The 26,962-nt window shown below is 49.6% G+C and overlaps 8 protein-coding genes across 8 annotated transcripts; 3 read left to right on the top strand and 5 right to left on the bottom strand.

Moving 5' to 3' along the window:
- Positions 1 to 706: 706 nt before the first annotated feature.
- On the bottom strand, positions 707 to 2,885 carry FSST1_011414 (uncharacterized protein; the record flags this gene model as incomplete). Its single annotated transcript, XM_083234546.1, has 2 exons — positions 707 to 1,210; positions 1,266 to 2,885. The coding sequence occupies 2 exons, from the start codon at positions 2,883 to 2,885 to the stop codon at positions 707 to 709; spliced, it is 2,124 nt and encodes a 707-aa protein (XP_083081110.1).
- A 1,550-nt stretch (positions 2,886 to 4,435) lies between these two features.
- Positions 4,436 to 7,084, bottom strand: FSST1_011413 (uncharacterized protein; the record flags this gene model as incomplete). Its single annotated transcript, XM_083234545.1, has 3 exons — positions 4,436 to 5,679; positions 5,731 to 5,877; positions 5,932 to 7,084. 3 exons carry the CDS (start codon positions 7,082 to 7,084, stop codon positions 4,436 to 4,438), a joined length of 2,544 nt encoding a protein of 847 aa, XP_083081109.1.
- A 1,008-nt stretch (positions 7,085 to 8,092) lies between these two features.
- On the bottom strand, positions 8,093 to 9,870 carry FSST1_011412 (chaperonin-containing T-complex subunit CCT2; the record flags this gene model as incomplete). The annotated part of the gene is made up of 4 exons (XM_083234541.1): positions 8,093 to 8,152; positions 8,205 to 9,576; positions 9,629 to 9,780; positions 9,868 to 9,870. The coding sequence occupies 4 exons, from the start codon at positions 9,868 to 9,870 to the stop codon at positions 8,093 to 8,095; spliced, it is 1,587 nt and encodes a 528-aa protein (XP_083081108.1).
- Positions 9,871 to 10,390: 520 nt separating this feature from the next.
- FSST1_011411 (translation initiation factor eIF3 core subunit b) lies at positions 10,391 to 12,737 on the top strand (the record flags this gene model as incomplete). The annotated part of the gene is made up of 3 exons (XM_083234540.1): positions 10,391 to 10,662; positions 10,719 to 12,255; positions 12,306 to 12,737. The coding sequence occupies 3 exons, from the start codon at positions 10,391 to 10,393 to the stop codon at positions 12,735 to 12,737; spliced, it is 2,241 nt and encodes a 746-aa protein (XP_083081107.1).
- Positions 12,738 to 13,865: 1,128 nt separating this feature from the next.
- On the top strand, positions 13,866 to 15,138 carry FSST1_011410 (uncharacterized protein; the record flags this gene model as incomplete). Its single annotated transcript, XM_083234539.1, has 3 exons — positions 13,866 to 14,627; positions 14,684 to 14,809; positions 14,893 to 15,138. The coding sequence occupies 3 exons, from the start codon at positions 13,866 to 13,868 to the stop codon at positions 15,136 to 15,138; spliced, it is 1,134 nt and encodes a 377-aa protein (XP_083081106.1).
- Positions 15,139 to 17,184: 2,046 nt separating this feature from the next.
- FSST1_011409 (bifunctional endoribonuclease/protein kinase IRE1) lies at positions 17,185 to 20,963 on the top strand (the record flags this gene model as incomplete). Its single annotated transcript, XM_083234538.1, has 2 exons — positions 17,185 to 19,783; positions 19,831 to 20,963. The coding sequence occupies 2 exons, from the start codon at positions 17,185 to 17,187 to the stop codon at positions 20,961 to 20,963; spliced, it is 3,732 nt and encodes a 1,243-aa protein (XP_083081105.1).
- Positions 20,964 to 21,621: 658 nt separating this feature from the next.
- FSST1_011408 (E3 ubiquitin-protein ligase HEL2) lies at positions 21,622 to 24,003 on the bottom strand (the record flags this gene model as incomplete). The annotated part of the gene is made up of 2 exons (XM_083234537.1): positions 21,622 to 23,550; positions 23,605 to 24,003. 2 exons carry the CDS (start codon positions 24,001 to 24,003, stop codon positions 21,622 to 21,624), a joined length of 2,328 nt encoding a protein of 775 aa, XP_083081104.1.
- Positions 24,004 to 25,082: 1,079 nt separating this feature from the next.
- FSST1_011407 (SWIB/MDM2 domain-containing protein) lies at positions 25,083 to 26,072 on the bottom strand (the record flags this gene model as incomplete). The annotated part of the gene is made up of 4 exons (XM_083234536.1): positions 25,083 to 25,268; positions 25,317 to 25,760; positions 25,858 to 25,997; positions 26,060 to 26,072. The coding sequence occupies 4 exons, from the start codon at positions 26,070 to 26,072 to the stop codon at positions 25,083 to 25,085; spliced, it is 783 nt and encodes a 260-aa protein (XP_083081103.1).
- Between the last annotated feature and the right edge of the window lie 890 nt (positions 26,073 to 26,962).

Below are 26,962 nucleotides of genomic sequence, written 5' to 3'. Positions count from 1 at the left end.
CTAATATTGACGCGCTACCAAACGCGCTTGATGAGGGATAAATGATGAAACAGGAAGCATTAGTCGTCATAAACAAACACTTCGTTTCACTGACAGGCATTGTTGTCTAGCTCATGGCTTGTTTTGTTTGCATGATACAAGGCTGAAACACCATATTTTTCTTACCCTGCACCATGAATGAGTTTGAGTTTTCTGCTATGTGAATCAGACTTAGCAGTGTCCAGCTGTAAGTCTACTTGTTTGTGTCTCCACTACAAGTTCCATGGTACTGCGGCTTTGGTCGATATTCAATTGTGTAGAAAGAAGTCTTTGGATTGAGTTTGTCAACGGTGAAACCGCTGTACAACTGGTGATCCGTCAGTGCAACACCACAATGTCTCGGCACATTGAGCTTTGAGTCAAGTACGTACTCAAGTTTAATCCTTTTTGTCAATTCAACACGTCTGATCATCAAAATATATTGATTCAAAATCTCGTTGCCCAATTATGGTCAACGGCAATTACGAAGATAAAAACACCGCTCTATAACCTCTCCAAATATTTCATAAACATTCCCTCCGCATCTTATCCAAGATCCGAAGTCCGTGTGATAAACGCCATGAAAATGGAGCCAATATGTTCCCCATCTATACCATATCTACGGCTTGAGAGCCAAGCAAGCCCCAAGACCAAGAGCCTTTCCAAAATGGTGGCCCGTTACAAACGCCTAAGCTTTTCCTGCCTCACGGACTGACATCATAAATTTGTCCTCGGCACCCACTTCGCCAGCAACCCTGACGGCAGAGACCTTGGCATTTCTTTCGTTAAGGATTGTCTTGACTTCTTCAGCCGTTTTGGCGCCGAGCAGTGTCATCTCTCGGCTGAGGAGAAGCGCTACGGTAGCTCGAATCAAGAGAGCATCGCCTTCAAAGACGTACACGTCCCATAGCCGGGCTGCTTCGTCAATGGCCAGATGTTGTGTGAATATGGCTGTCAGGATTCCCGAGAAGGATTGCTCGAGTTCGGCAGTTGGGATCTTTTTGGTAAGGTGCGCGTGCAGAGGCGCCGACTTGAGAGACAGCGTCTGCATGACAAGGTTGAATGCGGAAGCTTGTGCGCCTGGGTCGCCAGTATAAAATGACAGAGGTAATGGGCGGTTGAGCACATTGGCGAGTGCGACGAATGCGGACGGGACATCGGGTAGGTTGAGGAGCAGCAGGGCAGCAATTGTCTGACGGACTTGGTTAGCATTTCAAGTAGCACAAGGTGGCTGAGGGTATACTTACATTGCAACCCCGAACATAACCAATATCACTCCTGTACATGGCATAAGCACTCAGCACGTCGACGAGACTCTGATGCAAAGGCCCCTCGACGTCGAAAATCCGGAGATCCTGCCATGTGTTGTGTGAGGCATCTTTTCGAATTTCTTGGAACCACCTTGCCCTTCTGGCATCCTCCGCGTCACCCTTGTCGTCCTTGACTCTGGCCTCGATTTCTTGGGCTCTCGCAAGAGCTGCCTTGAACGATGTTTCCGAAAGACCGAGTTCATTACCGATCGCTCGACCCCATATAACACCTCGGCTACGGGGCGCGATGCCTTTCCACCAGAGTTCTCTTGTCCTGCGCTCTCGTATGGCCTCGTTCCATCGTGGAATAACGTCTCTCTCCCAAATTTGCATCAGATTATCGGCTGTGCTGTCTCGTCCTTCGATCTTGGCTCTTCGGGAGGCTTCACGCCGCTCCTCGGCCTTTGCACTGGCTGCCATCATTTTCTGATATTCCTTCAAGTGTCGGCGTTCCTCGGCAGGATCCTTGGGTGGCAACCATGATGGACGCGTACGGCTCAAGACAGCTTCCTTTTCCTTGGAAACAGGAAGAGGGTCAATCATGATGTTGGTCTTGCGAAGAGGTGGCAGCTCAGGTGTTGACTTGACGCGCTGCTTCTTCTCGTACATGTCGGCAGAACGACGAGATGCATTCCAGGTGTTGGGACGCTGGTTCGCGGGGCGCTTGATATGTTGCTCGACTAACTCATCAGCGTGCTCTTCGAGCTTTTCGGTCAGAGTTTTGGCTTCGGCATTCAGTTCCGCCAATGCTGCGTTCCAGCTATGCGCTCGTGTTTGGGCGGGACTGCGAGGGGTATCAGTCTTCCAGGCTGGCGAACGAAGAGAGCCCGAGGCTTGTGCTACAGCAGGTGTTCCGTTTCCAACACTTCGAACCCGTTCCTTAGATCGATTCGGGGAGGGCGATGTGGACGGAGGTCTGCTGGGTGTTCGCTCCTGCATAGGCCGAGGAGACAGCGGCACGTTGTCGAGGAACATGCCATCCGGAATATCGTCACCGTCGTCCTCGTCACATTCACGCTCGAGATCAGTAAAAGACTTGCGCTCACGGGCAGTCTGCCAGCTGCTTCGACGGGGCTTTGCAGGGAAACTGGGGTCTCTCGGATCCCTCGGGTTGAGCGAGGAAGCAGGACTCGGGCTTCGTCGTCGATTGAATGTGAGAGAGGCTGAGGACGGACTGGTCAACATCTTTGGGCGCGTGGCGGAAAGGGGCTCTGTCAATGCGCTCAGATTGGTGCTTCGGGGGTTGGAGGTGTATACGTTTGTCTCGAGAGTTGGGAAGGGCGGTCGAGCTTTGGAAGCAGTCTTGCCAGCTACAAGAGATCGACTTGAGTGAGCCTTGGGGAGACTAGGGCGAACGTCGACTTTTGATGGACTTTTGAGGGTGACGCTGTCGTCGTCAAGACCAATCTCCTCGAAATGGCCAATGTCAGCCATGACACTAGCATCGTCGCTGTCATAAGATTGGAAAGATGAGGTCTTTGAGCTCTTTGAGGTGGTCATTCCTGGAGGAGAGTCGGGACTGGGGAGAACACTGTTGATATCAAGAGTGCGAATCATTGTCGCATCCCTCGGTGGAGCAGGAAAGGATTGAACAAGAGGGGAGTGTCGAATTGCCCGAGGGCCCTCAAGAAAACAATCTTCGTGTCGCAATGATTGGCTTGTACAGGTATTTGGGGTATGAATCGGCTTGGTACTGGATCGTGGCTTGTGATATCGTCGGTTACTGTTGGAGGTGGGCTCGCTTCTGTTTTTGTTCGACAATGCCGTGCTTGGCTTTCCTCTGTCGATTTGGCGGTAACCGTTGTTATGGACGAGAAGGAGTAGAGCTGTTTCAAAATTGCCGGGGTAGGAGTCGATTACCAAATAACCGGGCCAAAAGAAGTTGTACTAAAGCAATTCGGGATTGAAAAGGGGATAAAAAGCGAGGGTATGAAGCGAATGTTGTAGGTTGTTTTGATGTGCCGTTAAGAGCGGTTCGAGAGATTCAATCGATCAACGATAGACTGGGGGTTGGATGGTAGTTGAAGGGAATAATGACAAGCAATGCTATAGTGCTCTTATCTCGAGGTAAACAAGATTTTGCAACCCCAGACGGCGGTAATAATAAGCGGTCGCGGCCGGGATGATGAAAATATTACCCAAAATTAAGCGCGGGTTTGAATGAAGTGGCCTCCAAAACAAAGGGGTGATGATTGATTAGTTCTATTGTTGAAGGGTTTGAGACAAGAAAGAATAAAAAGGATGATGTGGAGGGACAAAAAGGAAATGGGTTTAGGAAATCAAGAGATGGAAAGGAGAGCGAGAGAGGGGAGAAGGAAAACGAGTGAGATTCAAGCATCAAGGCAAGGAAAGTCAAGATTCAATCAAGTCCTGGAAGTCAAAGATACCAAGACCAACAGTTAAACCGGGAAGTGGATGACGATCCCCAAACGGGAGAGAGGAGATGATCCCACCACCCACAGCTCAGTTTAGACAGCAAAAAAGAAAGATGAAATGCTTGTATTATTGCATACAAAAATAGCCGCAGAGTGACATTGGTGTTATTTGCAGATGTGGATTTTGCATGGGTCTGTTGACATGGCCTTATCGAGCCAAGCCACTGCCAGGGGCTTACACTGTGAACCTTGTTTTGGAACTGTGTAATACCCTTCTGTAAATCAGAAGCCCTACAGTGTCAATTCTGTGCTTCACTTCCTCTCCCCTGTTGCTTTAATCTCGGCCGCATAACCCGCGTCTAATAAACAAGGACAACCAGTCATGGCCTAACAACCGCGAGGCCTCAACTTTTGCATCTCGGTAGGAATACAAACTCATCCATACTAAAGTTAATTCGACGCGGGAGGAAAAACAAGCAATTTTACGCCCCATTCTTTCCGTGAGCCCTACGATCCTTGACCATTCAACAAACCCCAGCAACGTGTCTCATTTTTTTTAATAAAGAAGGGATCCAGACAATCAATTGTAAGAGGCGAGGCGTCTACGCCCTGTTTCTTTGTTATACATTCCACTATGATCATTTCGTCCAAAATATGACATGCTCATTTCACCAAAGGTAGGTAGCCACTGATCCGCTTCTCCATCACATGGATATCATCTCGATCGCGTCTTTAAAGATCCCCCTTTCGATACCCACAACTTGTTCCACCTCCGGATATCCTTCGCTGCCTGTCAATATCCGCTCGCACCTTGGCCATCAAATCGTCTCCATCGTAATCGGAATCGTAATCCTCGGATGATGACTTGCCTTCCTCGTCAGTATCGCCAGGAATCAAGAATGCGTCCACACCTTGAGGAAGCTTCTTTGTCTTTTTCTCACGCTTCTTCTCATCGGTGTTGTTGGCGGTCGGAGCTTCTTCAACAATTCGTTCACGATTCTTTGCCTTTTTATGCTTTTTTTTCTTCTCGCGTTTAAGTAACTTCTCTGCCTTTGCAGCCTTCTTGAGGGCCTTCCGCTGTTCGCCATTGCGCATCGCCTCCTCCACAACAGTCTCCAGTGCCTTCTTCTTTGCAGTAAAGAGTGGGACAGGAGAACCTGCGAATGAAGAAAACTTCATCGTAAGATTGTACCAAAAATTGCTGTATTGCCTCTCGGTCTTGATGCCTCTATGCTTCAGTTCCGAGGCTACGGCCCTCGACTCACGTTTGCTGAGAGATTGGTTAATATTCCAGTCGACATCCCAGTTGTACTTTTGGTTTGAGTCATTGTGCTTGAAGGTGAATCCTTGGCCGGCTGCTGATTTCTCCTTAAAAGAGGCCACGGTGGGCTTAATAGCATGCTCCGAAACACTATCTCGAATGACTTGAGGCATGACCTCTTTGCCTGGGAAGAGGGGCTTGGTCCAGTTTGGATTTGAGACCGGTACCAGCTGCTTTTCTTCAAGTCTCTTCCGGCGTTCGCCTTCAGATTCTTCACCATCGCTAACATTCTGCTCGTCAATCCTGGTTGGCTTCTGAGCCTTGCCAAATAGAGGCTTGGGGTTTGTGAACTGTCGTTCCGCGCTCTGTCGTAACTGTTTCGCAAGCTTATGGCGCCTGGTCTTGGTGACTTTGGCATCAGTGACACACTGTTTTTCGACTTTGACCGACTTCTGAGTCTGGCGCATAGCTGGCTGTGTAGGCGGCTTCGAAGGCGTCTCCTGCTTGATGATGCTTGATTTCAACGGCTCCTTAGTTGGAATTGGACATTCGTCTGAATAGTCCTCGTCGGAGCTTTGCGGCTCTATCTTGAGCATCTTCTGGGTAGTACGGTTGACTCGATCGGTAGGTGGCTTTGAGGGAGTCCCCTGGTCAGATGCAGCCTCCTCTGCGGCAGTATCGTCGGCGATAGACGACAATGGTCTTAATTCTTTTTCTAGATCTATTGTTAGCCTCATCCATTGTCGCGACAATTTGTCGCACTTACTTTGTCGGAGCCATGACGAGGGCTTTGGTGATGGGGTCAAATGTCGGTATGTGTCCTTGGGCTGAGATGGGGTCCAACTTTTCGATCGGAGATCCGCCAATGTCAGCTTCCTTGCTGGTGGTGGGTGTGTAAATATAGTTTCATCCTCTGTGGCTCGTCTGATGGCAGGTCCATCCTAGGAAACTCTGCGCTCAGACGAACGAATTATCTTGGCTTGGTGCTTGCTGTCTTGAATTCTCTCGGTTGGCGATGATATGGCATGATCGTCTCTAGAAAGCGGAGAGATGTCAGGGAAAGAAGACATCTCGGTAATATCGCATACCGGCTTTTCGCAAGATCTTTTTAGAATGCTCTTTAGGCCGATAAGAGACTCTCGATGATGTGGGCGAAACTGTGAAGGTGTACCAGGAGTATGTGTTTCCTGAAGGTTCTCGCCGCTATAGATCGGCTGGAGCTTATAGGTCGAGGGTGGGGTTTTGTTTTCCAAGTCAGATGCTGGGCTTATAGACGCCTCGGTTTGAGCTTCTTGAGTTTGAACCACTCGACTTGGGGTTTCCATAGACGAGGAGCTTTGAATGGGTTGCTCGGGAGCTGTTGAGAATGGCATAGCTGGCGGGCTACTTCCGATGACCGGAGTTGAGGCTTGTTGAGCCGCTTCTGATGCAGCTCCGCCAGACTGAGGACCGGCAAGCCATGCATCCAAAGCGTCCATGATATCGGGTGAATGCGCTCGCGGCTCGTCTGGAGTTTGTGTCTGTGTTGGTTGGGGTAGGGAGTCCACGTCTTCAACATCGCTGTCGACATCACTCGCGATACAAACAGGAGTATCAAGGGAGTCGCCGACTCTACGTCGCTTGACTGTTCCCTTTCCCTGTAGAGCTTGGCGACGCTTGGGTGATGGAAGAACCTTTTCAATAACGCAGTCAGACCCATCATCGGATGACGGGGCGTTAGAGCGCTTCATCTTAACCCTCTTGGCTGGGCGAGCGCGTGGGCTAGCAGCGACAAGTTTGCGCTTTGGCGATGGCAGTACCTTGTCGATCTTACAATCAGAATCTGAGCTTTCAGCTGACGAAACTTCAAAAGGTGTGCTCGGAGAGGTGGCTTGAGCGAGCTGAGTGTTTCTCTCTGGGGTTTGCTGGCCTTTGCTACCCATAGCGCGTCGCTTATTTGCCTGAGGTGTTTCGGCGATGCGCTCACTGCGACCATCAACTCGACGCTTCTTTGCGGCTTGAGATGAGGACATGGATTGTGAGATGGGTGTTGAGGGGATAGTTCTAACCCCACGACGCCGGCGCTGGGATGGGGTTTGCGATGCGACAGACTTGCGCTTGCGCGGTTGTTTTGTCGGCATGATGGGCTGCTGTTATGATTCGGAATGCTTTAGGTGAATGCTTTCGGCGGAGAAGGGAATGCTCGGACTGAAAGTGTGATCGTTATCCACGAGTTGCTTCTCTGAGGTAAGTGAATAGTTTGTGGATGTGATTGCTAAAAGTTTTACTGTGATGAGCTGTGCAAGCTGAAAGAAGTAAATGCGTTAGGCCCTGGAGGTGAGTGATGATAGTTCTGATGAACAATATGCAGAAGAAGTGAATAATGTAGGCTGAGTTTGCCGCTATTGAAGAGTCCGAATAAACATTCACGCTACAGTGCTGCCTATTGAGTATTCTAGATGAATAGCTTTTTCAGAAGGATGATAAGTAGTTATTGGTTATGAGGGATGAGAAATGTTGAATAAGTTAAATACCTAGGTAAGTTGAAATCTAAGTGACTTGCCAGTGCCAACAACTGGCAGCCCCTTTACCATCTTTAGGATTATTCTTGACGCTGCCTGCCACTGGCAACCTTCGATGAGATACCCCGTTTGCATTCACCTGCCTTGTAGGTCGTTGCCTCGCGGTTACTCCTCTGCAGCGACTTTGGCTACAATAAGCTCGTCCGCAACGTATCCATTCTGAGGAGTGAAGGTAGTGCAACCATAGACACTGTTCATTGTCCCGCTCTTACATCTTGGCTGCTTTCATGTGTTCAAGTCTATTGTGAAATCATCAAGTCGCTACGGGTGTACTTGAGCTTTAAAAGGTAATTAGCTGTGGACAAAGCCTCCGAGTCATCGTGTCAAAACTCTTCTGTTTTTGTCGACTTTTCAAGAAATTGTTGGCTTGGCAGTTTAATTTACTAAGATACACTTATTATCTACTTTTGTCATGAATTTTGATGCAGTATTGGTTTCGTTCTCATATAGCAAGGTTCGTTCATGAAGGTCCTTTTTTGCATTTCCATGTCGCCGTCTATGGTATCATTACAGATCATCATGGCCTATGCACATCGACCCATCATTCCTGGCCAACTGAGCCTGACCTTACATACGCTCTCGTCGACGGGGAGCTGCTCGGATGATATCGTCTACTCGGAGAAGAAGCTAGCCATGGATGTTAGCAGTTTTCATGTCAGGTTGTCAAGTGATTGCTTACCTCTGCGGCCTCGCTGGCCGAAGAAACGACAGCCTTCTTGAGCTTGTAGCTCTCAATAACACCCAGATCCCGCATATCAGTGATTCCGCCACCAGGCGTCATCAAATCGAGACCATAAGTTGTGAGACCGTCGTAAAGAGCCTTACGCAGCCTGGCGACAAGGTCACCAGAGTCAAGACCGGCGTTGTCGGCTAGAATAGTGGGAAGTTGTCGAAGGGCGATGGCAAAGCTTTGAACAGCCAGTTGTCGCTTACCCTCAACTCGTGTAGCAGCACCCTCGACAGCCTTAGCCATGAGCATCTCAGCACAGCCACCACCGAGGGTAGTTCGGGGCTCCTTGACAGTCTGGGACAGAACGGCAAGAGCATCGTGGAGACTTCGCTCAGCCTCATCGAGGAGCTGTTCTGTGGCACCTCGGAGAACAATTGTGCACGCCTCTCCACCGGCAACTCCGGAGAACTTAATAAGGGTGTCCTCACCAATGATGACCTCCTCAATAGTATCGCAGTGACCGAGCTTGACCTGCTCGGGGTGGTCAAAGGTGGAGGCGATCTCACCGCCTGTCACCAGGGCCAAACGCTCGATTCCGTCAAAGTCGGCGTGCTCAATTGACATGATACCAGCATCGGTGAACAGCTGCTCGGGCCAGTTGTAAATGAGTTGCCTGTTTATGAAGCAGTTGATGCCATGGGCCTTGATCTTCTCCACCTTGGCCTTCATCTTGTCTTTCTCAGCCTTCTCGAGTTCGGCAAGTTTGCTTGTAGAGCCGACCTTGACACGGGCACCGAAGATCTTGACCTTGTCAGTATCCATAGAAGTGTTGGCCACGAGGATCTTGGCCTTCTCCAGTCGCTTGGGCTGGTTGACACCGATCTTCTTGTCCAGAATAAAACCTTCGTCAAGATAAGAGTCGCTCAGTTTACCTCCAGCCTTCTTGATGATTTGAATGTGGTTTAGGTCTGAAGACTTAAGGCGGAGGACAGCATCGACAGCCAATTCGGCAAACTGTGTGCGATCCTGGGCGAGGACCTTTGAGCTAAGAGTTGTTCGCGCAATAGCGAGCAAGTCTTGACGGAACGCCTCGGGGTTCTTGCTGTGGTCGACGGCCGAGCCCTCTAAAGCCTTCAATGCAGCCTTGCTCGCTATTCTGTAACCCTCAATAATAGTTTGGGGGTGGATCTTCTTGTCGACCAGCTTCTCCGCCTCTCTTAACAATTCGGCAGCGAGGACAGCAACGGATGTGGTGCCGTCACCGACTTCATCATCTTGAACCTTTGAAATATTGACGAGAACCTTTGCGGCGGCGTTATCGAGGGCGATCGACTTCAGGATGGTGGCACCGTCGTTGGTAACCATGATTTCGGCGGTGGAGCTAGCATCGTGTTAAAAGGGGGGTCGTCGACCGCAAGTTGGGCGCAACATACGCTGACTGTAGAATCTTGTCCATGCCCTTGGGACCAAGAGTGCTCTTCACGAGATCACCGACGGCGATAGCACCAACAAAGGCGGAAAGACGAGCATTCTCACCCTTCTCCTCGGTGGTGCCCTCCTCAAAAATTTGGGTTGGTTGGAAAGACTAAGGAGGGGCAGGGGCATATGTTAGTTATTGTTCCCTTTAATGTTGGACATTTTGAGAGAAAAACTCCCAAATAAGAAAACATACCATGATGGGCTAACAATGTGACTCTGAAGACGGCGAAACCTATAGAAACGTAAGAGGTTATCGTCGTTGTCAACGTCAATATGCTTCAGCCTTGGGGTAGACGTTGCAGCCTTTTTTTCTGGAGCTATCTCGCAGCTTGATAGCGTAGCCCCTCCACTCCAGGCAAGAACAGCCACACGTGACTTGCCCCGCGACGGATGTCTCGATTTCGGAAGGAGGACAATCATTTCTCCGCAGCACGCACACTTTCGCAGAAGTTAAGCAAGAACACCAAATTTGTGTTGGAACTAGGTTGGCCACCGCAACATCAAGACTCCGCACGTTCCCTAGCGATCTTCTCCGCGGTTTTAGACAGAATACCGCGTGTCTTCCAGAGGTCATATCTCCTGAGCGCATAAAGGCCTTTTTCGCAGACCTTGTGCTCGGTAGCCGAACCCTTTAAAACCCTCGAAAAAAAAAACATCCAGATTCGAGAGCGGGGCATTTTTTCTTGCACCCCTCCAACAACCACATATCGCCCATCATGGCACCCTCTTTCGACCACCTTCGCGAGGCCGACCTTGACGATGACGAGTTCAACGATGATGATATTGATATCTCCGACCTGCGAGAGAGATTCGAGGTTTCCCTAGACCAAGGCTATGACAACTTTGTCGTCATCGACGGCCTTCCCCAGGTCACTGAGGACCAGAAGCCCAAGCTGGTCAAGTTCTTGTTGAAGAAGCTCAACACAGTCGGCAAGACACGCGAGGACTCCGTACACATGCCCATGGGCGACGATGGAAAGTCTCTTCGGTAGGTGTTATACGTGGAATGAATATGCAAAAGAGCTTGGAACTGATCCCGTAAAGATTCGCCTTTGTCGAGTACTCCTCACCCGCCGAGGCTGCCGCTGCTACTCGCCAGCTCGACCTCACTCCTCTCGACAAGAAGCACACTCTCCGCGTCAACAAGTTCACCGATATCGAACGCTACGGACGAGAAGGTCGCATTGACGAGAACTACCAACCGCCCGAAATCGAAGACTTCACCGAGAAGGAGCATCTGCGATCGTTCCTCAAGGATCCCTCAGGTCGTGGCCGCGATCAGTTCGTCATGTACCGTGGTGAGAGCGTCGGAATCTACTGGAACAATGAGAAGGACCAGCCCGAGAACATTGTTGAGCGCCAACATTGGACGGAGACCTTTGTCCAATGGAGTGTGCTAGGCACATACCTCACCTCCGTCCACGCCCAGGGTGTCCAGCTTTGGGGCGGCCCTTCATGGTCGCGACAGGCTCGATTTGCTCACCCTTTCGTGAACATGGTCGCTTTCTCCCCCGGTGAGAAGTACATCGTCACTTGGTCCAACCGCCCCATCTCTATCCCCGATGAGGGCCACCCCGCGCTCTCTATCGACGATCACGGCAAGAACTACGTTATCTGGGATATCGCTACCGCTACCCCTCTTAGATCTTTCGCCAACCTTGAGCCTCCCAAGGTTGAGGACGGCAAGCCCCCGCCCAAGATGCAGTGGCCTGCCTTCAAGTGGTCTTCCGACGACAAGTACGTTGCCCGTCTCAACCCCGGCCAGTCTATCTCCGTCTACGAGCTCCCCCGCATGAACCTCCTCGACAAGACCTCCATCAAGATCGACGGTGTTGTAGACTTTGACTGGGCTCCCGCCACCCCTAAGCGCGACAGTATCAAGGAATACGAGCAGCTTTTCTGCTACTGGACTCCCGAAATTGGCAGCAACCCCGCCAAGGTTGGATTGATGAGCATTCCCTCAAAAGAGGTTGTTCGATCTCTCAACCTCTTCAGTGTCAGCGATGCTAAGCTTCACTGGCAATCCGAGGCTGCCTACATTTGCGTCAAGGTCGATCGACACTCCAAGTCCAAGAAGTCTCAAGCCACAACTCTTGAGATCTTCCGTGTCAAGGAGAAGGGTGTTCCTGTTGAGGTCGTTGACACCATCAAGGACACTGTCATCAACTTTGCTTGGGAACCCAAGGGTGACCGATTCGCCATCATCTCCACAACCGAGCCTGCCGGTGTTACTGCCGTCGCTCCCAAGACGGCAGTCTCCTTCTTTTGCCCTGAAAAGGCTAAGAAGGGCCAGCAAGTGGGCAACTTCAAGCACCTCCGAACACTCGACAAGAAGAACAGCAACGCTATTTACTGGTCGCCTCGTGGTCGCTTTGTTGTTATTGCCACCATTGCCAACACACAGAGCTCCGACCTCGACTTCTTCGACCTTGACTTTGAGGGTGAGAAGCCCGAGTCCGATAAGGACCTTACCGCCAACCTCCAGGCTATGAACACCGCCGACCATTACGGCGTCACAGATGTCGAGTGGGACCCTTCAGGTCGATTCGTCGCCTCTTGGGCATCTGCCTGGAAGCACTCTGTAAGTTTAATCTGACACACTATTCCGAGTTTCGTGCTAATACATCATAGATGGAAAATGGCTACCACATTTACGACTTCAAGGGTGAGGCTCTGCGAGAAGAGCCCCTTGAGAAGTTCAAGCAGTTCTCGTGGCGCCCTCGGCCTGCGACTCTCCTTACCAAGGAGGAGCAGAAGGCGGTCCGCAAGAACCTCCGAGACTACAGCCGTGTCTTTGAGCAAGAAGATGCCGACCGTGGTGCGTCTGCTGATTTGGCTGTTGTTGAGGCTCGTCGCCGCATGCTCGAGGAGTGGCACATCTGGCGTGAGTCTATGGAAGCCGACGTGCTGGAAGAGCGCGAGGCGCTTGGCCTACCAAAGGATCCTCACGTTCCTCTGCTAGAGGCCTACACAAAGTCCCTGGATACATCATCAGAGGAGGACCGGGTGATTGAGGAAATTGTTGAGGAGGTTATTGAGGAGAGTGAGGAAGTTCTCCCTTAGAGGGCTTCTCTGCATTTGCATAGGAGTGATTTGCTTGTATCGCGGTAGAAAACTGGTCAGGGCGAGGGGTCACGTAATGAAATTCTTTGTCATGTTCAAAAGAAGGACAGGTCCAATTCTTGGACTCTCTAAAAGCATTTTCCGGAGTAATCTATTGTCGTCCATCTCTGCATATTCCATTAAGGATACTTGTGACTGTCTCAGAAATCTATCCGCTCCATGTGTAATTAACGCTACCTGGAATTGGCTCAAGTCGGGGCGTCTTTGACAGCAGACGGATTGTTTGTAAGTTGCATTCTAGGGTGCGATTTGAAACGTTATATGTGCGCGTCAATGATTTTATAGGTGAATCATCGTTGCTTCTTCTCAGCCGTATCCGCAGTATTGTGAACTGTGGACTTTTCAATATAGTTCCTATACATTATGGCCATCAGTCTTAATTGTCCAAGTGTTATGCCTCGTCGTAAAAACTAGCCAACTGGTGTATTCGATATCTTACAGCCGTCTACTAGTATTATATGAATCACATCGCCCGTACTTTCCTAGCCATGCTGGAAACTGACACAATATTACACTACACAGCTTGTCGGTTGTTTATTTTGTATCTAGTGCATAGTCCATCATCCGAGACAACGCCTTTCCCATATCTGGTCCTTTCCTCTACGCTAATCCAAGACCTGCCACAAGCAATTCTTCTATTTTAATGCAGGTATACCCGTCCTACCTAAGCGGATGACTGCCAAGAAGAAGGGTCAAGAAAGATTGCATAATAGAGCCGGTCGAACCGGATGGCCAAGCTGCTGGCCATTTAAATCCGCCACTTCATATTAAATGTACTCAGACCAAGAAATGCGATCCCACTTACATCTTGATGTCTGTTGACCAACAAGGAAGACCACTCTGGAAAGGGGGGAATAGAAATGATAAAAGAAAGCATTCTGCACGGCTGGCTTAGCTAGCAACTCCTGTGATCTCTTGATGACCTTGGCTTCATTCACATTCTACTTCAACTCTCCATTCGGAAGAGGCTTACATTCTTCTCAAATTGTTTTACGGTGGCGTCTGCTCTAGTGGTAGAATATTACTTAGACTCCCTGATCTGATGAGTAAAGGGAATCACGGTCCATCATGCGAGTCACACTATTTATCCTCTCTAGCATCTCTGCTATAACCAAGATCGCCGCTTCAACAGCACTCCCAATACCAGTTTCTGAGGAAGTACCTCCAATTATCGACCCGATTGTCGAGCCGATTGTCGAATCAATTATTGAACCAGCTGTCGAGCCGGTTGCTGAGCCAGTCGTCGAGTCAATCGTCGAACCAGCTGTTGAACAAGATGTTGAGCCAGTTTTCGATGCAGCAGTCGACCCTATCATCGAATCAATTATTGAGCCAATTGTCGATCCGGTTATTGAACTAGCTATTGAGCCAGCTGTCGAAACTGTTATTGAACAAGTCGTCGAACCAGCCGTCGAACCAGCCGTCGAACCAATTATCCAACCAGTTGTCGAACCAATTGTCGAATCAATTATTGAACCAGCTGTTAAGCCAATTGTCGATCCAGTTATCCAGCCAGGTATCGAGCCAGCTGTTGAACTAGTTACCGACCCTATCGACGACCCTATTATTGACTCTATTGTCGAGCCAGTTATCGAACCAATTGTTGAGCCAGTTGCTGAACTGGCTGTTGAACCTGTCTTTGAAACAATTGTTGACCCTATCGACCCTGTCGACCAGATTCCCGTCCCAGAAACTCCCTCCCGCATCTCTACTGGGGTAATCCCAGAGGACCTCAAAAATGCCATGCAAGGGATACAGAGTCTAGCGTCCGACTTGATACTGCAAGCGTCCAACATCGGCGGCGACGGTGTGAAGGTCCAGATTATTGGAGTGCGTCCTCCATTTTACTGCAGTATTACTTGGTCTGGACTAACATTTACACATAGAACACATTCTTGCGCTGTCAAGACATGGTTGATAGGATTCAAGAGATATCCAGCAAGATCAGCCGTCCTCCCACGATACTTTTCGGCTGGGAAGATCAGGGGGCAATTTGTTCAGCCTTTGGCACGGTACGTCACGACCCTTGCGGTATTCGTGTGAGACACGAGTTAAAAAGGTACCTTGAGAGATTACAAGCTAACATTCCGGAAAGTTCGGCATCAACCAAACCAAGCTCGTTACTATGCTGTTCATGGAACCCCAGAGCATAGTAAGGGACGGCTTTGGCAACCGCTTTCAAGAATGCTTCGACCTGCTTCGACCAGTATTAAGTCTCTTCATAAAGCAGCTCATAATATATACACCTACGTGTGAAGCTGAAATGCTAAGAAGGATAGACCAACTGGATGTGGCATTTAGCAATGCCAAGATGAGGATCGAGGATGCTCGGCAGAGCTAAGAGCACGCACATTCCATTGCATTCATGTGCCCTCGAGCTGAGGTCATGACTTAATGTAGGGGTTCCGAGCTGGCGTCACCTCTGATTTCACAGCTTGCGCATCCTTTCCTACAAGGGTTCGGACGTACGATGGTGGCTGCTTGAGATAAGCAGGGTTGACACGGATAGTGCATGGGTTGTAGGTGAGTTCAAGGGAGGTATGCCCTAGTTGGAGACACACAGATTTTAATGAGAATTTGAATACATGATAGGTTTGGATTTTATGTATATGAGAAGCTGTATAGTTGCTAAGTGGGATCTCGCAGTTCCGTCATGTCGGCAAGATGGCGGTCAACTGTTTGTTGAGTAGATTTGATAGAAGCATTGATGACTTGTTCGTAGTCTGCAGATCTAAGATCCACATGTCACTGTGAATGTCGATACATGCATTCGAGGTCTTGGTAAATTCGCTCATATAATTGAGTTTTCAAGTGAGTTTCATTTGTTCAATACTTATCCTAATCAAGAGTACCAAAACAGAAGAACCCATTGTAGTTCATGATAGCAATTGGTGGTGATATTGAAGAGAATTTACCCTAGAGTTTGAAATGTCCATTGCAAATTGCACCATCTACTTGACCATTCAAGGGAGAGTGGGACGGAACCTAAGAGCCTAAGTAAATAGGTCCCCGCAGGCACAGACCATCCGATCCGGGGGTAGCAATAAGCGAATCCAAGCCCACAAAAAAGAAGAGTGAATAGAATAGACACAGTCCAACAAAGGACTTGGGTTTGATTAGTTAATACATGAGATGCTTTGGTAAATACGTTTTGTTTGTTTGATGAAATGACTGTATAGTCTCTATGGTTGATTTGCCATTGATATCATAAGGTTGGGTCTCAAGCTTCTGTATTGCCTTAAACCGTGTAACAAGATCAAGTCAATCAGCAAGGTTACCGATTATCATCACCAATATCAACCTTTTGAAACTGTTACTAATGCAAGACTCTTAATTATGATTGGGCGATAAAGTGTAGCAATCCGATTCCCCGCGAACCAGTTCAAAAAAGGCTTGTACATGTAATACAGTTAGTTCCTGAATGCCGATTGCTACAAACATGTTTCGCTCCCCTTTCTCATCAGTACTGCCAGATATAATAATGCAAGGAGAATACCTTTAATTGTCTACTAACTAGAATTCGGTCTTGTCTTGGATACTCGAGTAATCCCTAGATATCGGCGTGTCTTTCCGATGTCTTCCTATACGCCCAGTCCTAGAGAAAAACCAAGACCTGCATCAGTGTAAAAACCAAGGTCTGGATCGCCTACAGTGCGTATTGTATAGAATACGGCCTTCATACCTTGACTTGGAGGGGAGCAGAATAATTGATTTTTGAGTGGAAGAGGTAGAAAATAACTCGGCAAATAGTATGGCTTCAATACAATAAACTGATGAAATGATTTCATCCCTTGTTCTGTTAGTGGTCAATCTTTTTCGTCCGTCGGAAGCCACAGTGAAGCTCCCCTCCCTCCTTCCTCGTCAGTCCCTGACCTTCTTGTCCGTGCCACGCCGGTCGATTCTATTGCCCACTCTCAGAAACGTGCCTGCCCCCCTCGTCCCCTTGAGTGGTGTCAGACGGAAGGACAGTCCAGCCAAGCCCAGGCCAGGGCAGGGCAAAAAGAACAAGCGTTTTGTGCTGGGACTCCCTGCCCAACCTTTCCCCCGTATTCCATTCCAACCTCTCATTCATTTATTTCTTTCATCTTGGATATTTCACTATATAGTAATATCGTCTCTTGGATATAACCCAAAACCGAATATTCGATCAATACTCAACGTCCCTCAACGCTACCCGCCGTTTTCGAGTCCGACTCCGCATTTCCAACGGCTCCAGCAGTCGATTTGTGACTTCATTTTGCATTGCAACCACCATCCCCTCAATCTCAATAGATTATAAAACAACGAGCCATCAAGACACAGGCTGACTTCAACACATTCGAATCGACAAGTACATTCCGCTGCCGCGGTCCTATGTGACCGCCCGCAGCGTTAACCTTGGCCCAAAATGCTGCGACGACCTCCTGGCGAGGGACGTCCCCAGCAAAAGCTCTTCGCCTTGGTTGCTGTTATACTCCTGCCCTGGTTGCAACTTGTCGATGCTCAGCAGCAGCACAGACCAGTCAGCGAACTGCAACGCCCCGGTGGCAGTCAGCAGCAGCAGTCAGTTGCCGATGCCGTTCAATGGGCCGTCACGTCCATTGACGCGGCCAAGGCGCGTGAAACTGTCGATCAACATCAAGTAAAACGACCTTCCACACAGCCTCGGCAAAAGGAAGAATACACCCGAAAGAACCGAAAGAGAGATCAACGAATTCCTGACGATGCGAGCGCCCTCGCAACTTTGGCTCCGGACTCGAGGTCCGTAGGAGCACCAAACCCTTCATATCTTCGGTCCAGCAGCGCTTTTGCATCTGGACTGGCCTCGCCGCAGATTGCGCGGAATCTGAAGGATTGGGAAGTAGAAGACTTTGTACTTCTGGCGACCGTCGACGGAGACCTATACGCCAACGACAGACGAACTGGAAAGAAGCTCTGGCATCTCGAAGTCGACCAACCTATGATAGAGACTAAACATTACCGCTCCGAAGAATCCACCCTTGATGAAAATTACCGTGCAGTCGACCATTACGTTTGGGCTGTTGAACCCAATCGAGACGGCGGAATTTATATGTGGGCACCAGACTCGAATCAAGGTTTCATCAAGACAGGTTTCACCATGAAGAAGCTCGTCGAAGAGCTGGCGCCATACGCCGACGATAGTTCTCCTGTTGTTTATACTGGCGATAAAAAGACGACAATGATCACCCTAGATGCTGCAAGTGGAAGAGTTCTTAAATGGTTCGGCTCTGGAGGGTCTCATGTAAACGAAGCCGAGAGCTGCTCACGCCCTGACACCCTATATGACGCAGGCAACTTGGAGTGCAGCTCGACCGGCACTATTACGTTGGGAAGAACCGAATACACTGTTGGAATTCAGCGACGCGATGATGGTCTTCCAATTGCTACCCTCAAATATTCCGAGTGGAGCCCCAACAACTACGACAGCGACCTTTTCCAGCAACATCATTCTTCCCTAGATAAGAAGTACATCACAAGTCAACATGATGGCAAGGTGTATGCGTTTGACTATACACGATCTGAGAAGGTGCCTGTTTTTAGCGAGCACTTTGCAGCACCTGTCGCCCGAGTCTTTGATGTATGCCGACCAGGTGACGCTACATCCGAGAGCAACCCCGATCTTGTTGTACTTCCCCAGCCACCAATGCCAGCAGAGGATGAGACACAAGACCGGATGCGCAGTAACAGCATTTTCCTGAACCAAACTCGAGCTGGAGACTGGTATGTCATGTCTGGTCAACTGTACCCTCTCATTGCACATGCGCCTGTGGCCCAAATGTCCCGCTCTGACTGGTGGGATATTGCTCCTCCTTGGGATACGCTCAACCAAACAAAGCTGTCGAAAGTCTTGGTAGGCACGCATTACCTTGGCAACACTGATAAGAGAGGTAGCTTTCATGCTCCCAGTCTGCCTGCTGGTTCAATCGAGGTGCCCGACGTACATGATGTATATGATGACCCCAACGAGTTGGAGGTTGATTCCCAACCTCATACTGAAGTTGGGTTTGCGGACGAACCCACCTTTTTTGATAAGATCAAATCGATACCCGACAGTGCTGCCAAGAGCATCAAAGACTTCATCACCAACCCCGTTGTGATCATCATCTTTGTCTCAGTGTTGTATTACAACCAGAAAAACATCCGCCGACACCTCAAGCGAGGAAAACGTAGAGGTTTCTGGAAGGAACTTCAAGATATCCTGGCGATTACAGAAACTGAGAACGTCACCGAGAATGTCGTCGATGATGCACAAAGCACTGATACGGAAGTCAATCGAGACAGCACGCCCGAGCCTGCTTTAGAAGAAGTTAAGCCTGAAACACTCGGTGAACAGCTTGAAGAGAGCACAAAAGAGCCCCCTGTACCAGCCCCCGAATCGTCCAAATTGGAACCTGATGCATTCCCACACACTCCGGTAAAGGAAGTGGAGCTTAGCGATCGGGAAGCGACCCCTAAACCTAAAAAGCCGGTGGTTGAAGCCAATGTGGAAGCACCCGTTAAGATAGCGAATGATCTGCAAAGCACTCTTCAAAATCAGAATCAGAACCAGAACACGCCAATCAATGCCAACCAGAATGGTGCACAACCCGAGAAGAAGAAAAAGGCACACAGAGGGAGACGTGGTGGTGTCAAACATCGAAAGGGCCGTGCTCAAGAAGGCTCTCAGTCTCGTGGCGATGACCCTGCCACAGCCACTGTTGAGGATGCCGTGAACAATGCCAAGAAACTGGGCGAAAGGCCTAGTCTTGAGCCTGATGTAATGACGGTACATGATGATATGCAATCTGTGACGGGCTCTACTATTCGTATGGGAAATATTGAGGTGAACACAGATGAACAGCTGGGTACAGGAAGCAACGGCACATTGGTGTTTGCCGGCAAATTCGATGGTAGAGCTGTCGCTGTCAAGCGCATGTTGATTCAGTTCTATGATATCGCTTCTCAAGAGACCAGACTTTTGAGAGAGAGTGACGATCATCCCAATGGTAAGTTTCTCTTCACATTAGCAAGCAACCAACTCTGACCGCTTTAGTTATCCGATATTACTCGCAGCAAATCCGCGATGGATTCCTTTACATCGCGCTGGAGCGGTGTGCTGCCTCGTTGGCTGATGTTATCGAGAGGCCACACTACTTCCGCGACCTTGCAAACGCTGGACGACATGATTTGCCCAACGTTCTCTATCAGATAACCAACGGAATCAGCCATCTACACGAGCTTCGTATCGTCCATCGTGATCTCAAACCGCAAAACATTCTTGTCAACAAAGGCAAGGATGGTAAACCAAGGTTGCTGGTATCTGATTTTGGACTGTGTAAGAAACTGGAGGGTGGACAATCATCCTTTGGTGCGACTACGGGTCGTGCAGCAGGAACTTCTGGTTGGCGCGCTCCCGAGCTTCTGCTCGATGACGACGCACGAGAGGGTGCTATGATGGAACTAAGCACACAAAGCGGCTCCGGTTCTGTTTTGGCAGACGACAATGCCATGCCCCGACGTGCTACCCGAGCCATCGATATTTTCTCCCTTGGTCTGGTTTTCTTCTATGTTTTGACCAATGGTTCACATCCTTTTGACTGCGGAGATCGCTATATGAGAGAAGTCAACATTCGAAAGGGCCAGTATAACTTGGATCTTCTCGACTCTCTTGGTGATTTTTCCCATGAGGCGTCGGACCTCATCGCATCCATGCTTGAAGCGGACCCTAAATGTCGCCCAACAGCGAAAGAAGTCATGGCTCACCCCTTCTTCTGGTCAGCAAGAAAGAGGCTCGCATTCTTGTGCGATGTCTCGGATCACTTTGAGAAGGAGCCGAGAGATCCACCGTCAGCGGCACTGACTGAGCTTGAGAGCCACGCCTCTTCCGTGACGGGTGACTTTCTGAAAGCACTACCACGCGACTTTGTGGACTCCCTCGGCAAGCAGCGCAAGTACAATGGACCCCGTCTCCTAGACCTGCTTCGTGCTCTGCGCAACAAGAGAAACCACTACGAAGATATGCCCGAGGCACTCAAACGAAACGTGGGACCTCTTCCTGATGGTTATCTCGCCTTTTGGACAGTACGATTTCCTCCGTTGTTGTTGGTATGCTGGAATGTTGTCTGGAGCATACGCTGGGATAAGACCGATCGCTTCCGTGAATACTACGAACCCGCGGCTCTCTAGATGCTGGTGGGCCATTCGACTCTACAAAGAGGGCCGATAATGGTCGGCTTGGTCTTGTTCTTGTTCTTGCTGGCGCTATTCGTTAACGGACTGGTTTCGTTCTTTGAAAAGCTGGTCTCCTAAGTCTATAGGTACAAAAATAAACAGCCTAAGGAGTCTAGTCTAAATAGCATAAATTGACATACTAATTTCGTCTCGTATGCTCGTAATGGCCCGCAAGCAGGAATAAATTTTATTTTTTATTTTATTTTTTACTCCACGCTCTATAGAGCCCGAGTCTTCTCAAGGTTTTTCTTGTAAATTTAAAACTGAAAAGCAGGAATAAATGTTATCAGACAATCAAGTCTCTGACTTCCTTACTTGAATACATACGTGACCCATGAATGCAAATGTGATATATGGACAGTCGTATTGTTACTATATCTAGTACATACTAAAAACATCGCTGATGAATCCGAACAGAGGCGCTCAAGAGTTCCAGTCTTGCTATAATCCGTCCTACATGTCACTCAACCTTCCACCGGGAATGCTTCAACGCCAAATCGCCTCGCTTCGTCACTTTATCCATCCAGTTCCAAAACCCGACGTTGTTCTGCCCATTGAGGAGCATACATACTGATTCGACACTATTTAGCCATCCAATTTATATACGATATATTTAACCCCACTGAACAAGAACTTTCTTGCCCTTCTTGTTACCCTTCTTCTTACCACCCGCTTCATCATCAGCGGGCTCCTCGTCAGCTGGTGTGCTCGGTCCGCTACCCCATTGGAAGTTTGTCTCGCGGTTTCCGTAGTCACGTCGTACAGCGCGGCCGTTGCCGTAACCAAAAATTGTGGTGGTAGGCTTTGGTGCCGCTGGAAGAGCCGGGAAAGCGTCTTCACCTGTGGGTCGGGGAGCTGGGCGAGGGCGATTGAGAGTCGTGGATTGCGATGACGAGGGAGTGGGAGTTGTCCAGTTGGAGCGAGATGCAGAGGAGGAGGTGCTGGAAGAAGGGAGAGATGGGAATGCGTTGGAGGATGGCGGTGGAGCATTGACGGCAGGGCGACCAGTCCATGATGATGCACCACTTGAGGATACAGGAGCTGGGCCGCCAAGTCTTGTGCTGTTCTTGAGCTTGAGAACACGGTTCGAGTACTTTTGGGTGACCTTGGCATTGGGGACAGCTGGGTTAGCCGATGCTGCGCCAGCCCAACCACTTGAACTCGAGGTTGCGCCATGCATGCCACTCAGGCCAGGCAAGCTGGGGTAGTCCTCGTTGATAGCTCGCCAATCTTGCCAGGCTTTGCGAAGAGCCTCGGCCTTGCCCTTGTCTTCGTAAAGATCCGCAACTTCTCGCACCATGGTACCAAGAGCGTTTGAGGAGGTGTCGGCAAAGAGAGTGAAGAAGGCATCGATTAACTGTGGAGCAGTAAGGCTGCCCTGTCTGTAAGAAGAGATGTGACTTCGGAATGTGGCCATTCGTTGAGTGTCGTTGCCGAGGAGGTTTGACGCTCGCTCGACCACAGCACCGTGCCGTACAAGACGAGCACGCTCTTCGGGGTTGAGATTAGCCTGGTCGACAGTAGCAGACTCTATGGGATTAGCAAGGTTGGTCTGACTGGCGCGAGGCGTGTTTGATGAGCTGGCACCGCGAGATTGTGATGAGGCTTGCGCTGGTGTAGGGGCAGACAAAGCTCCACCAAAGGTACGGTTCGAGACCGACTGTGCAGAATGGATGGCCATTTGTCGCTGGAAAGCAATCTCGTCACGACGTAGAGGCTGAGCGGAGCTGACAGGAACCGGTTCCGCATTAGGGTCCCGGCCTCTGTTTCCTCCTCTTCGCCCATCTCTGCCGCCACGTCTTCCTTCCTCTCTTCCACCGGCACCACCGCTTCCTCTCTCCTGTTGGTATGGTGTTCGGATGTCGAATCCTGAAATGTTGACGACTCTTGCGTCTCTGCTTGTCGCTTTGCCGCCGTGCTCACTCAACTGATGAGCCTGCAAGTCCAGCTCGGACTCGAAGACAACAAACTTCTTTTCCATACATTCTCTATCGCCGCAGAGGTAGTGGTCCTTCTTGAAATGCTCTTCCAAAGCGTTGTAGTCGAGGTAGTAGTGGGGGTGTCTCGAATCTCGCCTGTCACAAATAAAGCAACGTTCGTGCTTCATTCTACAGTGCTCGTACAGCTTATCATCATCGTAGAAACGCTCTCCACAGAATCCACAAAGTGGATGTCCTTTGAAGCCCGTTTGATCCGCCGCGCCAGGTTTGTCGTCTCCATGACGCATGTGTTTTTCTAGCTCCTTATCTGCAAATAACTCATGCTCATGTGTGAAAACCCTCTTGTTACGAGTGCACAGATCGCACATGCGCTTTTTGTGAGCAGATTTGACATGGCGGTGCAAGTCGGGCCAGCCAAGACCAGCAAAATCGCATGAAGGTTCGGGGCAGTTGTATCGTAGGAGAAGCACGGTGTCGCCGACAATATCCTCATTCGTGTACTTGATACCGATGTTGCTGTCGGTAGTAGTGATGTCTTTTTCTGAGTACTCCTCGAAACGCTTCTCGGGGTCGTCGGTGAATATGACATAGGGAGCTGGGGTCTATCAAGTTGTCAGTAATACATTCTGGTGGAGAGCATGTGAAAGGGGACATACACGGCAGTGAGCACAGTCCTTTGTCTTATAAAGAGCCCTCATGCGCAGACCGCAAATATGGCATGTCGTGTGGTTGCAAGGTGCAATAGAGTGGTGAGCAACCGGATTGGCGCAAATGAAACACACATCGCCATCATCATCGTCCCCGGCAGCTTCGGCAGCTTTGCTAGCAGCTAGGGCATGGGCGCGTGAAGCTGCAGCGGCAACGTCTTGTGCAGCTGGGTTGGCAGGGACGTTTGGGACGTTGGCGTTGTTACCACCACGACCTCGCCGTTGGCCGCCTCGTCGATTTTGGTTTCCTTTGCCTCGGCCTCGTCCTCTGTTGCGCTGGCCGTCACCCTGGGGTTGGGAATCGGAGGCTGAAACTCCAGTGTTGTTGTCTCCCTCTGGTGGAGCCATGGCTAGAAGCTTTGAGCTCCCACAATGTAGAATTTGGTCGTGTGTAGGGTGAAAAAGGAAGATAGAGCCTGCTTATGTCGCTCGCCCGCACAAGGAGTGTCGAATTGTTGAGATGTGGTAGCTTGATACGGAAAAAAGACTATGAGTTACAGACAAATCAAAGCTATGATAGAACTCGCAGTGAGATTCGGAAGACACCCTGATCGATATTGATGGTAGATTTCCGAGGTTAAAGGTGATATGTAAAGAAAGAAGTGATGATGTCGACTAGATTTTAAATCGAGAGTGTCGTCTCTTATGGCGGGGCAGAACTTCATTCAAAGTGACGGAAAGTGAAAGTGCCCTCCGTGGGGGACGTGGCGTTGAGCCACTATCTACCAGTGTCTGTGGCTGAGTAATCTTTGCAAAGGCTCACCGAACAAGGGATGCATGAATTGACAACTTTAATTGGCTCTTTTTCAGCTGTCATTTCAAGTTTAGAGTCACCGGCCAGAATAACTCGGTAGGCCGATTAAATTGACATGGGGATTAACTGAGTCACTGAGGCTCATTACTGCAAATTCTGCCTACCCATGATCGAGTAGTTAATGCCATGAACTCCGGCATACTGAACTTATTTCGTTTAACTTTTGACTTTAGCATGTGCCAAAGAAGTGTATGGCTTGACGTCTCCATGGAATATCGTCAACTGGCAATCAGAAACTCAAGTGTTAGCCCTAAGTAAATTTCTCTTTATCAAAACTATATAGTATCTAGCCCGATAGACACCAGTTAGATGCGTTCAGCTACCCATCAAGAGCTCTCAAGCCCAAAGTTACCCGCTGACAAGTAAACAACCTGCACGCGCATCCTGCCGCAACGTGCTGTCGAAAGGAATCACTCTCGTTCTGAGCTTCCATATTCCTACCAAAGTTTACCCGGTATGCTCCCCTTTTTCCTATGCTGTGAATCGCCGCCAAAGAGAATAAATGAAACATGAGCAAATCATGAATACCGGTTACGCCGCCACGCGCCCAAAACGCTGTCATCGAAATCTCTGTAGAGTGTCCGTTATTGTTGTAGAAGTGGTTATTTGCTCTTTACTCTTCAACGGGGTAAAGGTGGCTGCCAATATCCTTGTTCATCTTGAACATGTCCACCTTGGCTTGCTTGAAGACTGCATGCATCTTGTCGTCGCATATGATCTGTCGCTTGTCCTTCGGGTCTTGGAGATCGTTGGCTTTGATGTGTTCCCAAAGCTTCTTGACCACTTGAGGTCGGGATAGCTGTTGATGTATTAGCATTGACAACACTCAAAAATAACAATCACGTACTTGTGTCTCGCCAACCAGCTCGGAGAGAGTCTCGCTGAGGTTGAAAGGCTTTTGGAAACCACCGCCAGCCTTCCTCTTCTTGCCAGTCTCGCCGTCGGCTGGTTCCATATCGCTGTCGTCATCGGCCTTGACCTTCTTTGCGCTCTTCTTGCGTGGTGCTGCCTTTTTCTTGGTCGGCTTGTCACCTCCTCGAGTCTTGCGCCCTCTAGCTAGGCTGTTTTCCTGCGCCTGGAGTTGGGCAGCGAGTCGAGCGTCCGCATCTTCGGCCGAGGATGATCGCTTGACCTTCTTTCGCGAAGGTTCGGGAGTCGCAGATTGTTCGGTTTCGCCTACATCGGAGGCTCCGTTGGCGACGAGCGAGTCGGAAGTTGTTGGAGGAGTGATGCCAGTATCGGCCCCAGAAGCGGCATCAAAGCGAGCCTCGATCAGCCGCTTGATGGCGTTCTATTGTGTGTTAGTAAGAATGAATGGTCGCAAGCGCAAGATCATGCCATGGTATCTAGTATGGTGGAGCGACGCCAGGCGTGTTTATCTTGCATACCTTCTGTTCGCTCAGATCTTGGCCGCCAAGAGCATTCTCCAAACCCTGTCTAATCTTCTTTCGCGAGATTGTTTCAAGGTCGGATGTTTGGAGGATATCGTCGATGATGGCAGTATAGCGCTCGAGCTCTTCAGAAGTCACTGTTACGCGATATGGTTAGAGTGTCGAAATTGGGAAGGGAATTTGAGGAAAGGGAGCTTACAAGGAGTACTCATGATGATGGCGATTTTGCTGGCTCTGTTGTTGGTGGGAGCTGCAGAGTTGTACAGAAAAAGGTTCGGAGAGTGAGTGGCTCGGGAGCAGTTACAACACGACAGGCGCCTCAAACGGCGGGGGTAAATGCGCAAACAAACGGTAGTGCTTGAAGCCGTCTGTAAAGAAACAATGGAATGCGATCGCGGCGAAGAGGAAGAGTGCGCCGTTTGTCGCCAATATCAAAGCATATCCCGAAAGATTTCGCGTCCGTGCTTGGGATGATACAATTAATCGGATCGCAGATCAACGCGATTGAATATGGATGAAGATGTTTGGTCGCGCAGGTCCCGTGGTCGGTCGATTGCAGTTGGCGAACCGCGGCATGAACGAAGAAAGATTGACGGATGATATGGAGATGAAAGTGTTTTGAAGGTGATACAAGATTAAGGACGGAGTCGCGGTCAAGATAAAAGGTTCAGTTCAAATAAGTGAAGGTATCAAGAGCTTACGTCGGGCCGTTGTGCATGGATCAAGTTGAAGTTCAGACGGAACCTTGGAAGTCAACTAAAGACAAGCAAGCCACCGATCTCCATCCGATGAGGCTGCTGAGGCTCTTGTTTCCGTGGCTGGTGACTAGGGTTGTGTCCAATGAGTTTCAAGGACAAATTAGTTCGCGACTTAATGGGGTAAGGTGAGGGCTAAGACGGGAGGAAGCGTTCATCCACTACCCGTGCTATTGTTTCGTCACGCCTATTGTTTCTTGATCTACCTAGTCACGTGTAGAGTTCTATGTGTGATGGGATGAAGGCCGTGTTCTTTGTTGTTTTAGTTTGTCAGTGACATGCTTAATGGGTATGACAGGGGCTTGTAGCGTGTTGATTGAGGCATGTCACCAACACAGTCCAACACT

The sequence above is a fragment of the Fusarium sambucinum genome, chromosome III (genome assembly GCF_050947815.1).
Source record: "Fusarium sambucinum isolate potato_lamoka chromosome III, whole genome shotgun sequence".
Classification (NCBI taxonomy): Eukaryota; Fungi; Ascomycota; class Sordariomycetes; order Hypocreales; family Nectriaceae; genus Fusarium; species Fusarium sambucinum.
Note: the sequence above shows the minus strand (reverse complement) of the source record. Positions and strands in the feature narration are given on the sequence as shown.